This window comes from Balaenoptera physalus, assembly GCF_965194825.1.
Source record: "Balaenoptera physalus genome assembly, chromosome: 7".
Taxonomy (NCBI): Eukaryota; Metazoa; Chordata; class Mammalia; order Artiodactyla; family Balaenopteridae; genus Balaenoptera; species Balaenoptera physalus.
The window spans coordinates 95626977-95639662 of record NC_138886.1 but is presented as its reverse complement, the minus strand read 5'-3'; the positions used below and the strand labels follow the sequence as shown (position 1 = coordinate 95639662).

At 43.3% G+C, this 12686-nt stretch overlaps 1 protein-coding gene across 1 annotated transcript; it reads right to left on the bottom strand.

Annotated features, from left to right (window-relative positions):
* Positions 1 to 1624: 1624 nt before the first annotated feature.
* On the bottom strand, positions 1625 to 10273 carry LOC309665209 (dendritic cell-specific transmembrane protein-like; the record flags this gene model as incomplete). The annotated part of the gene is made up of 4 exons (XM_082471408.1): positions 1625 to 2827; positions 3754 to 4062; positions 7418 to 8451; positions 10192 to 10273. The coding sequence occupies 4 exons, from the start codon at positions 10271 to 10273 to the stop codon at positions 2753 to 2755; spliced, it is 1500 nt and encodes a 499-aa protein (XP_082327534.1). The 3' UTR covers positions 1625 to 2752.
* Between the last annotated feature and the right edge of the window lie 2413 nt (positions 10274 to 12686).

Below are 12686 nucleotides of genomic sequence, written 5' to 3'. Positions count from 1 at the left end.
ATCAAGCCCTTGTCATTTGCAAATATTTTCTCCCATTCTGTAGGTTGTCTTTTTGTTTTGTTTATGGTTTCCTTTGCTATGCAAAAGCTTGTAAGTTTGATTAGGTCCCATTTGTTTATTTTTGTTTTTATTTCTATTGCCTTGGGAGACTGACCTAAGAAAACATTGGTACAATTTATGTCAGAGAATGTTTTGCCTATGATCTCTTCTAGGAGTTTTATGGTGTCATGTCTTATGTTTAAGTCTTTAAGTCATTTAGAGTTCATTTTTGTGTATGGTGAGAGGGTGCATTCTAACTTGAGCAGTTGATTCTTTGCCTAGTTAATGTGGAGCAGATCCCTTCTCTGTAGGAGGAATAAATGCAAAATGAGTAAAAAAAAAAATCACATATTGTATTAGTTTATTAATATATAATTTTAATAAACACAGTTTTGTTTTGTTTAGAAAACACAGTAAAGCATAAAATCATCAGAATATTTAAATAAGCCAAAACTAAAAATTCATCTTCACCTTCTCAGATCTTTTTTGGTTGAAAGTTACGCCAGTTATATCAGTATTTACCAGAGTATGGGCTGTAGAACTGGTCCTATGTGCTGTTAACTGTTATTACAGGTAAGATTGTTCCATGGTTTAATAATTTGAGAAAATTTTGGGTGAAACAAGGTTAAATGAGATTTCTTTATTATAGGGTTTCTCAAAGTTTTAAAATTATGCCAACATGCATTATGAATCTTCAAGGTTGGAAGGCAGATGGTGTGGATTTATTGACATCATAGAACTCTTTTATGGAACAACTAAGGGATTAGTGGTCTGAGGAACACACTTTGGGAAATGCTGACTCAGATTTCTAATGTAGGCTCCTTCTGCTAGAGAAATTTCACCACTGAAGACCTGTGTTGAAAGACCTGCAATTCAGTAAAACTTCCTGGAATGATGGTTCTCAGTGCTGGCCAACTATTAGAATCACCCGGGAGCTTTAAACGTGCCAGTGCCCAGGCCCCAGCCCAGGCCAGCTACGTCAGGGTCTTTGAGGGTGAGTTTTCCCATCTATAAAATAGAAATAATATTACCTACCTCACAGGATTGTCATGAACCATAAATGAGACTGTATGTGTAAAATGCCTACTCTGGTGCCCAAAACAAAATTTGGTCTTTGAAAAAATGGTTCATTCTGGGGAGAGTGTAGAATTTCAATTTTAAAATGTAGAAGATATTATTAAAATAGAAAATCACTGGCTGGCACAGTTTTGCATCCATGGATGCTAAAATTAGAGGGTAAATGTATGATGAGAAACCGGATGTTTGTATAGTCTGAAGGTATTTCCCACAATATACTTATTCATTCCAAAAGGAAAATAGTAACTTCAACAGTGGAAGAATCTGCGGACCCCATCTTACTTAACTAAGTGAAGAAAGGTAACCTTACCAGTAATGAGACATATTAACATCACATACCCCTGATCTCATGCATTGAGAAGAGCATGTCAGTGCTTCTGTAGTATTGTTGCCCAAAAATCCATTACCTGGGTTTACTTATAAGGAAGCATCAGACAAACGCAAAGCAAAGGACATTTTACAGAATAACTGGCAGCACTCCTCAGAAATGTCAAGGTCATGAAAAAAAAAGAAAGACAGACTGAGGAACTGTCCCTGACTGGACGAGCCTAAGGAACCATGACAGCCAAATGCAATGCATGAGCCTGGATTGGATCAAGGACTAGCCCTTGGGACATTAGTGGGATATTAGTGGGACAATTGGTGAAAATCCAATGAGTTTTGTAGATTATGCGTTTTTCAGTGTATTTATCTGGTTTTGACAATTGTGCTATGGTTATGTAAGACGTTAATGTTCGGGGATGAGGGGTGATGGGTAAATGGAACACTGTACTTACTATTTGGCAACTTTTTTGTAAGGCTGAAACATTTTCAAAATGAAAAGTTAAAAAATTGTTTTAAAATTTTAATGTTTCTTCATTTCTTCCCATTCTGGCACTTTAGAGATAATAGAATCAGTATTTTTTCCCTCTTAGGTATTTTGAATATAGGGGAAATAGGCCCCTGTACTGTAGAGTGTACATTGATTATAGTGAAAAAGAGGCCCAAGATGCACATTGTAGGAAGCCTCTCATATGATTTTAATAAATGTGTTCTCTAAATAAATGTGGCTAGAGGACTTGGTAGAAGAGGAAGAACAAAAGAGATCCAGGAAAGTAGAGGATAGGAGCAGAGCAGGTGGTGAGAAGAAATTAGGAGCTGCTGGAGATGGGTTTTGGAAAGAGTTCTTGAATAAAGGGGCAGGGGGAGGCCAGACAGTTGTGGGTAGGAAATAGCTATGAAGGATATTAAGAAGGGCAGAGAAGGGACAGAAGCATTTAAAGATATTTTGCTGGCATCATACATGTATGTTCTCCTTGATATTTGTTTGTGAGCCTGCAGTAGAGATTTTGATTTTTTCCAGTTTTTTTCTTTGAATATTACTCTATGCTGAGACTCTCCTCGAAGGGCCTGGTTCTAGTCGTGTTACACTGAGATACAGTCCAGATCATGTGCCCTGTTTGTGAGACAGACAACACAACAATTTATCTGGTAGCCCTTTGGCCCTTATGGAAAAAAGTAGCTTGGCGCTGCAAACTCAAACCGCTGAAGGACCGTGCAGTGCAGTTCTCTGTTGCTGGGCATGAGTAAGGGTCACCATCAGGAGACTTAAGGAGAATTGCTGGAGCAGCGTGGCTGAGGAGCTGCATGGGGCCTCTCACGGGCTCTCTTCACTGGCAATGTCCATTTGTTTCCTCCCAATCATTTTCAGGACTGGAAGCCAGAAATGAATCTGAAAAGACACGAAGCTGGATGAATGAGCATTAGAGTCATTTCAAATGCCACTGACACAAACTTTTCACAAGACTTTGAAACGGCCAGAAAAGCTTATCCTTAGGTATTATTTTGGTCTCTCATTGTCTATGAAGTATTTTCCAGTTCTGGAAGTTGTAGATAGCTGATGGCAACAATGCAAATGATTCTTGTCTATGAACATGCAAATGAATTTCACCCTGCAGAGTACAGTTGATCCTCCCATCCTCCCTTGTGGAAGAAGCCGGTTTTGTATCTATTAAGCAAATTCATTTTGGTATTCACGATGGCCTGTATACATGTGTGATTTAAACGGTTCTTTGAATTGGTTAGAGTTTCTTACTGTTCCGTCTTTAATACGTTGAATAAAATCTTTGACAAGTGTTCATTTTATATGTGTATGGAAGTCATTATGTTATCATATATATGTATAAATATATACATATCATATATATATATATCTCATCATATATATTTTTTAATGCTGGAGGATGAGCAAATTCTTTGGAGTTTACCAAGCTGTAGTAGATACTTCCCTTCTGTTATTTATCTATCCCGGTAAAGTAACTCTGACTGGGTATTGTTCTTTAACAGCCATTAGGGCCTTCCCAGTAGCTTTTCTACAGTATGACCGAACGTACTCAATTGAAATCAGTGTTTTGAAGGCTATCTTGTAGAATCCTCTGGACCGTCATTGCTGTAGAGTCTTCTGGACTTAGCCATGTACATCCGTTCCCCGTCACTGCCCACCCATCCCACCCCCCCCCCACCCGCCCCAAAACAGTGTCCTATCTGTTGCTGGGGATATAAGCCCTAATGTAAAGTTGAAGAGTGCTTTGAAATTCCATTTGCCCTTCAAAATCAAAATTTCCCTAATTACAGGTTATAACCCTATTTTGGCTTTACCTTTGTGAAGTACAGACTCAGTTTCCTTTTTACTTCTCCCACTGGCTGCTTTGATCGTTTCTTCAGTAGCTTTGCATGTAGGTATCGGATGCGCTCCCTCTGCACACTTGGGTAGAAGGATGCTGACACCAGGATTTTAAGTTGCATCAGGATGGAGGACAACAGTCCTAGCATCACTAGTATCACAAGAATAAAACTGAGAGGAATCCAGGTCTTAGACAGAAGTAGCTTTGGTTTAGGGAGGCAACTGGGTTCAAACAGAGATATATTAAATGAAGAATCATGGATGATGTCTTGAGCTTCTTGTTTCTAAAATGAAAGAATAAAATCATCAAGATCCATGCCATTTTCATACTCTGTCCTTGTCTTTCTCAATACTGCCCCGTAGCACGTAACATTTATCTGAAAATATGCAGGGAGCTTTGGCTGAAGGGGCTATCCCTGCTCCTTTTATGTGCTATGATTGGAATAAAGGAGAAGGGATGAATTTTAGTTGTAGCCACTGCAGAGTTTTCCAAAGCGGGACTGTGGAAATATAGATTTCCTTGAGAGAAGGATATCAGATAAGTTTGTTTGCTCTGTCCTTTCTTTAGAGAGTCACGATGGCCATGAGACTGTTGAAGGTGCTGAGAAGAAAGCAGAGAAATTCGCTTAACTTCAGCCAACGATTCTCCTATTAATTTTGACCGCATAACCCATTTTTATGGAACACCTCTTTCTACACTTCAGAGCATGTGGGACTAATGAAAGGTGGTTTTCGCTTAACTGGGGGAGAAGTTTTTTTTGTAGCAGAGCCCCTCAAGACCCAGTCATAGCCTCTCCATCTCAACAAACACCTTGTCAGCAGACCACAAGGTCATAAAGATGTGGAGGCATTAAATTATGTTCTAAGTCATCCTTCTAGAGCTTGAGGTGGCGGGGGTGGGGGGGGGATGGAATTATTCTTGATGCAAGAATACAAAGAAGAGTATATTTACTGAAAGTGGCTCTAAAATCCTATTTATAGAGGTCTCAAACTAGGACATTTTCGCATCTCTCTTAGATGATAGGAGGGGCGCATTCCTTCCTGCTTGAAGGCAAGAGAATAAGCCAGTTGCTCTCCACAAACTGACCCAGAGGGCAGATGACATTGAGCCACCCAGCCAAGCCACCAGCAAGAGAAGTGTGTGCTGATTCAGCTCTTACTTTTCCCTGACCTGAGAAAGCCATATACTCTCTTGGTGGATTTGTTTTCCCATTTGGTAAAACAGGAATTAATGGACCAGATCCTCCCCATGAAAAAACTACTCCCAGTGTAAATTAAGCACCTTGGGGATGGAGCATTAACGTTACAGGTTGGAGTACTTAGTAAGTTATTATCACCCCAACACCCTAGAGCCCTGGGGCCCAGAGGAGGAAAATGACTTCTGAAAAGAACTCAATCACACCCAGAGAACACCGCGCACCTTCGATTTACCCCAATACCTGTGAAAAATCTGGAAACCCCAAAACCTGGGACTTCTACACAGATGTCAAGTCAGATCTGCAATTTCCCCAGCACTGTGGCTAAGCACTAGAAAGCATTTGTGTTGCCTCTCCTTTTCTCTTATTAAAAAGACAGTTCACCTACGATTAAATAGAGAGATTTCAGTCCCCAGAGCAGAGGCATGCATTCTTTTCAATACTGTTGAAGAAACAAACACATCGATTGAGTCAGTGATGAGAAATCCTGCAATAAGAAAGCAGCGGGTGTCCGGTCTGGGAAGAAGTTATTTAGTCTAGGAATCTAACTGGGGATTTTGCAGCTGGGAGTCAGGGCTTCAGAAAGGTTGTCAACACTTTTGTACGGGCTTGGTGGAGGGTAACAAACTCTCAAAATACCGAGCAATGTACTAAATGGTACCCCAATGTTTTAAAATGTGTTTGCCTCTCTCAAGTAAACAATTTGCCAAGATGGTATGGAGTAATGGATGGAAGATTCACTCTGGTATCAGACAGTCCTGAAAAGTTAATGCAGACCAGTGCTGGGCACATAGTAGGTGCTCAATAAGTAGCGACTGTAGCTATTTTTACTTACAGTGTCCACCCATCCAGCCAGGTCTATTCACGTCGTTTCCCCCTTTTCTTCTTTTTTTAAAATTGTATAAAAGTGGGAGAAACCTTGAGCCAATGTTTCTTTTCTTGCTTGACTTCTCCTTTGCAAATCTGCTGCAATGGAGAGACCAGGAACCTCCAAGGGCATCGTGGGATAAGGGCAGGGCACTGCCAGTTACATGGAAGCCGGCTGCTGGTGGCACAGCCTCCCAGGCTCGGCAGGAGAGAGTTTGAGACGAGTTCCCACAGCAGTCTCGCGCTCGCATCTGTTCTGCGCCCACCACCCTGCTGTCATTGTGAGCGTACGTGGTGGCCTCCCCTGCCAGGACGTGAGCCCCTCGATGGCAGCCATCATGGTCTAGACAACTTTGCATCCCCAGGACCCAGCAACACCCCAAAATGTATTTGCCAGGACATTGTCATTGGAAAGCTTCTGGGCCTTTTTTGGAAGGCAGACTTGTTTTTCTCCACTCGTCTACCTAAAACAGTGAGAATTCACAAAACAGGCATGGGTTTTGGCTCAGAGAGAAATAGATGAGAGAGGAGCAAAAAGATAAAGAAGGAGAGGAGGAACTGAGAGGGGAAGATCAAAAAAGGGACTACAGGAGGGGGATGCACTATGGGGGAGAGGAGGAGAGAAGCCCTTTTACCAACCGCTGCCCCGGATCAAGCCTGGCTGAAAATCTTGTTCGGCTTTCATTTGAAACACTGTTTCCATTATCCACCCTCCTCCAGATATGTAGAGCAACGGGCGGTTCTTGTAATTAACTGAAGACTTCAGAGGAAGCAGAGGGCTCAGAGTAATCAACTCTGAGAAGCAGCCCAGGATTAGGCGGGGCAGGGGCCAGACAGTACCTGCGGAGCCAGGAGAAAAGGGGAGGGAGAGTGTGGATGCAGCAGGAGCAAATGGGCTTTCAAAGGAGGGTTTCCAGGTCCCTTTCTGCTCTTCCCCTCTGAGATTGCCCCAGCAGAGGCACAATCTATTGTGGCTCGATAAAGAGGAGGGAAAATCAGACATATGGAAACAGTAGATGGCATGTTCACCAGCCCAGGCTAGTGCACACCACCCAGCGCGCATGACATTCACACACACACACACACACACACGTGCACATGTACACACACACAACTACACACACTACGTGTGCACATGCACACAGAGGCACACACTAGACACACGTGCACGTTCCACCTAGCGCAGAATGCTACGTTTAAAAACAAATAAGACAAGTATCTGACAGTATCCAGATCCTCTGAAATGTCTACATAATCATAAATTTCCACAGGGAAAAATGGAAAAGAGAAAAGATGGGATGAACAAAGACCATGGTCTCCTCTGTTGCAGTACGGCTGCCACAGGAAACTAATACAGTGATCAAAAATGTTCAGCGTGTTCTCATACTCTAACATTGGGGTTTCAACTCAATCTAACCAACATTTTGGGTGTTCTTCCTACACGCCAGGCTCTGTGCCAGGCACTGAGGATCCAGAGGGGAATAAGCCACTGCCCTGCCTTGGGAAGTTCACGAGCTTTTGCAAACACACAGCAAACAGCTGGGATACACAGTGAGACGGGCCAGCGAGCACCTACCTCTCTGTGCAACTTCAGGTGAACCTCAAGCCCTGGCAAGCTTTGGAAATGTTTGCTGACGGAGAAGATGAGCCAATACAGCAGATAATCTATGGCTGCAAACAACACCCAGATGTAGAGATGGGTAAGCACCGGGAGGAAAAACATCCCCAGGTTTTTCCTGTCTTTAGGAGTCAGCCAGAAAGATGGGATGATGACATCCTTCTTCCTTTCCTGCTTATTCAGCGGGAGGACGCAGGGCCTCTGTGCATGCCTCTCCCTCTCGTCAAACTGAACAAATTGTCTGGTGATGTAGATGTTCTCAAACTTCCAACCACAGGAGCCCCAAAATCGCCTCATGAAGAGGCCAGTGCCCAGTAGCACCAGCAGAAGCCCTGTGAGGGCAAATAGCTGCCGCCCCAGGGAAGACAACACCTCTGTCGCCGTCACTACCTGGTACAAGACATGCAGGGCTCTGTCTGTAGTGTCATTGAGCTGTGCCTCCAGGGCTTGGCTGGGACTAAAAAGAGAGACCTCCAGGGTTTGGTTCCAAGAAACAAGGTCATCAAATAGACTTAGGTGAGTGGCAAGGCCGTATATCCACTGAATTGCTTCAATATATTTTTTCAAAAGTGGAAAATGGATGGAAAAGCTCTTTGCCCTTAGGTTGCAAGTCATACTGTCCAGGAGACCTTTAAAGTTGTGAAAAATATTTTCCACGTGTCCAAAGATTACTATCCCTGTGCCAGCGGTGATCAAAGCGTTCCTGCCTTCACGCAGGCCACACGAGAGGAAGAAGAGCAGAATGAAACACCGTGCGTGCTTGGAGCAGCACAGCAGAGCACACGTGACCATCCAGGAGGTGGTGAAGACTACGAATGAGGACAGAAGCCAGGAGAAGGCCCCAGAGAGGAGGCCCACGGAAATGAAAGCAACAAAACAGCAAGTGCCCAAATGTTGGGTGAAGTCCATCCATCCAAGGCTCCTTGGAGACACATACGTCCTCCAAAGACTGAGGAAGATATTGGTGCCTGAGACCCATGCTCCCTGTGTCCCTGGAAATGAAAGAGAAACAGGGTCAGATGTTACGTTTAAATGTCTTCTGTCACTTTGTAAAGGGCACGATGATAGATTGATTGCAAAAAATGGCCGTAATTTCTTACCCTTCTCAGTCTCTACACTATTACTAAACCAAACTTGGGCCCGCTCACCGCCAATCCACTGACACTGGATTGTGCTGAAGGGAAGTGCAGAGTTTATTGCAAGGTGGTGCCCAGTGTGGCCAAGCAAGGAGAACGGGCAGCTTGTGTTCAAAAGACCCGAACTCAATATAAATGAGTTTATTTACAAAACAGAAGTAGATTCACAGACATAGAAAACAAACTTATGGTTACCAGAGGGGATAACGAGATGGGGAGGTGCGGGGGAGCTAAATTAAAACTTTGGGATTAACTGCTATGTATAAAATAGGTAAACAACAAGGACCTACTCTACAGCACAGGGAACTATATTCAGTGTCTTGTAATAACCTATAATGGAAAAGAATCTGAAAAAGAATATATATACAAATGTTTATGCATAACTGAGTCACTTTGCTGTACACCTGAAGCTAACACAACACTGTAAATTAACTACACTTCAATTAAAAAAACACGGTTTAAAAAAAAGAGACCTGAACTCCGCAGTGGCTTTCGGGGAAGGGTTGTTAAAGGCAAGGTGAGGGAGAGGGTTGCAGGTGCCTGATCAGCTTGGTACATCCTTCTGATTGTGAGTGGTGAGGTAACAGTGTGATGTTTCGGGAATTAACATCATCAAACTCTGGTTCCAACCCCTCTGGGGTCTACATGCTTATTGTCACATGAAGTTAACTTCTTCCACCTGGTGGGGGGTTTTAATGTCTGCAAAACACCTCAAGGATATGGTTCAGGTTATTATCTACAGCCTTGAGGAGGCACTAAAAGTCCTTGACTTTGTGTTATGGCTAAACTCTTATTATTTTGTCTTACTTGAATCTTTTCCTTTGTTTCTGCATTTTCTCACTTTTCTCATTAAATTTGCTCTTTGGACTTGGGGGGAGGCCTACGAGGCTAAAGCTTTTCTACAAACAAGAGGTGGGGGACACGGGGTCTGTCCCTGGGGAGGCCCCACAGGGTCCTGCTCAGTTTCTACACCTCCTTGCAAAGTGACATTACAGCTTCTCCCATCAAGAAGTGAGAGAAATAGAATCACATGGTGGGGTTTATTTCTCCAGTCCTTGAATTTGGGATGGCGTTGTGACATCATCGGCCAATGGAATGTGGCAGAAGTAATAGTATGCCTATCCTGAGTCTATGATTCCCTCTTGCCTCTCTTGGAACCCTACTACTAACTTGTTGACAAGTCCAGGTGTATTAGCTTCTATTGCTGCTGTAGCAAATTTCCACAGACTTAGTGGCTTATAGAAACACATATTTATTCTCTCACAGTTCTAGAGGTCAGAAGTCTAAAACTGGTCCAGAGGGCTGCAGAGGGCTGGAGGTTCTAGGGGAAAATCCATTTGCTTGCCTTTTCCAGCTTCTAAAGGCCACCTATATTCCTTGGCTTGTGGACTCTCCTCCATCTCAAAGAGAGCAATGTTGCATCTTCTTTTCTTTCTGACCTCTGCTTCCATCCTTATATCTTCTCTCATGACTCTGATCTTCCTGCCTCCCTCTTCAAAGGACCCCTGTGACTATACTGGGGCCACCCAAGTAATCCAGGATAATCTCTCCATCTCAAGGTCCTTAACTCAAGCACATATGTAGAGTTCCTTTTACCATGAGAGGTGACATAGTCATAGGTTCTGGGCATTAGGACATGGACATCTTTGGTAGGGGCTCGGGGGGTGGGGTCATTCATCATGTCATACCAGGTTGGGCTGCTGAATGACAAGAGGAACATGACCAGTCTATTCCATCAACTCAGCCAATAGCCAGTCAACTGCCAGATACGTGAAATGGGGCATCCTAGGCCAGCCAGGCCCCAGCCACCAGCTGATCACAGATACTTGAGCAATAAGAAATGCTTATTTACTTTGAGCCCCTGAAATCTGTGCTGCTTTTTTGCACAGCGATTGTTAACTGATAAAAGCAGCAATCCTGTGCCATGGGTCTTATTAATTGAAACAAACCTTAGGTTGATGGACAGGCTGAAATTTCAACAAACTGCGTTATATAAGATCACTTTCTGACAGTCATCTATTTTCTTGTGCTCTAAGTTTACAGACAAGAAAGCAAACCAAAGGCATCCAAACTTAAACGTGGCATTGGACTGAGGCCATTGTATTCAGCTCTGTAACCATTCTGCCTTCCCTCCCTTGCTCCTACCCTCTGAGTGCAGTTCTCTCCTGAGAATCTTACAAGGAAAATGAGAATATTTTGTCACCGAGTTAATCATCTTTTCTTTTTTCCCAGATCTGGCATAACAAAAGTGAAGGTGCTATGGGGCTGCTACTGCCCTGTCAGTCATGCAGATTTAGGTGTGTGATGCACTCAGAGGGCCTTGGGTTCATTTGGGATGATACAAAATAAATTTGAGCTATCTTAATTGACATGAAAATATCTAATGAGCATTATACCCTATGTATGGAATTTTAACGAAGGCATTGATCAGTTTTTAAACACTCTCAAATAATTCCTTCTCACGTCAAATATTTTGGGGCTGGATTTATGGAGTAGCTTAATACTGTTTGAGCCAGTGAATTACACTGGTAATGTGAGAAAGGTATCCAGTCACTGGCGGGAGGGCATGAACTGAGCAACCTGAAGGGAAGAAATGGCTCTCTTTTTGGGTTCGGGCGGAATGGGGTCAATGCAGGACAGAAATGAGATGGGGAAATAGGCAGGTTAGGAACAAACCTGTGGAAGTATCTTCAGCAATAATATAGAGGGCTTGCAGCTCCTGCACATAATCTGAATGGTAAAGTTCAGTGCAGAGAAGAGATACAGGGAGACATTGTGTTGAAGAAGGGTCATTACCATGTGGGACTGGCCTTACAGAAGATTCGAGATCCTCCCTAAGAAGGCGGTCTTACTCCATCCGGAGGAAAGGAAATTGGAAGAAATGGACATTAGAGTGGGGACCAGCAAAAGAACAGAGTTCTTTTTTCCTGCAAGCTTGCTGCCTTTCAGAACTGGAGGTTGATTTGGAGGTTGGCAGTACTCCTGCGCACCAAATCCACTCCTATGCCTCTGTGAGCCCCAGAAATCACTGATAGCCCCTGTGCTCCTGAACTGTCCCCAGCCTTGCTGGTGCGAGTCAGCCCTGCTTCATTGCCTGGGTCGGAGGACTTGATCAGTCAGCCGTGAGCAGGGGGACAGTGGGCAGGACGCCCAGCACCATAGCAAATTGGGAGGTGCTGCCTCTCCTCCTAGGTGTGTCCCCATTTGCTTTCTTCGGTATGGCTTTGGATTTGGCCCCAAACCGTTATCTGAGTAATTGGTACACTAATAGATAATAATTGTCTATTATGTCCTAGGAGCACTTTATATATAGCATCTCTCTGCATCCTCCCTAAAGCCTCTGGAGGTTGCTTTTCACACAGTGGACGCCGAGGCTTAGATTGCTTGCTGAAATGTGTCAGCGATCACACGGAGAGTAGGTGGCACAGCAGAATTCAGACCAGGTCTCCCTGTCCCCTGAGCCACGCCCAGATTCCACGGCTCTGGGTTATGTGACAGGATGCTCAGCTTACTGTATCTGCTGGAAACACATCACACTTTCTGTCAGTGACTGTTTAAGAGCTGATTTGTATATCACAAATCTATTTCTATCTGCTCATTTTTTTGCATCAAAATAGTTTACCCTGTAAGAATGTTTCTCAAATCAGCAGATTTTTCTCTACAGCAAATCAAAAATCCCAGCTGTTTCATTTTTTTCTAATATCCTCTATGAGGTACCATGTTGCTTGCTGTCTAAAAAATTAATAATGCAGATTTTAGATTCATTTTTCCCTCCTCTTGCCTTCATCCTTGTACAGTGTGTTCTTTATAAAGGGATTTCTCTGCAAGTGAGAAACAGATTTATGGATACATTAAAATTTTAGCCTTCGGCAATAAAATCTAATAACAATTAAATAAGATATATTACTGCAGTTTTGTCTTGTAAGAGGCACATGTTTTCTTCACAAGCAACAGATCTAATATTATTCCCCTTTGTTTTTGTGCTGAAAACAGCATGTCACCAAAAGACATCAAAACTTTCTGCAGCAAGAGGACCAAATGCCTTCTCTCCTATTTTATAGCTCAAGCCACAGAGGCGCGTTTGGACCACA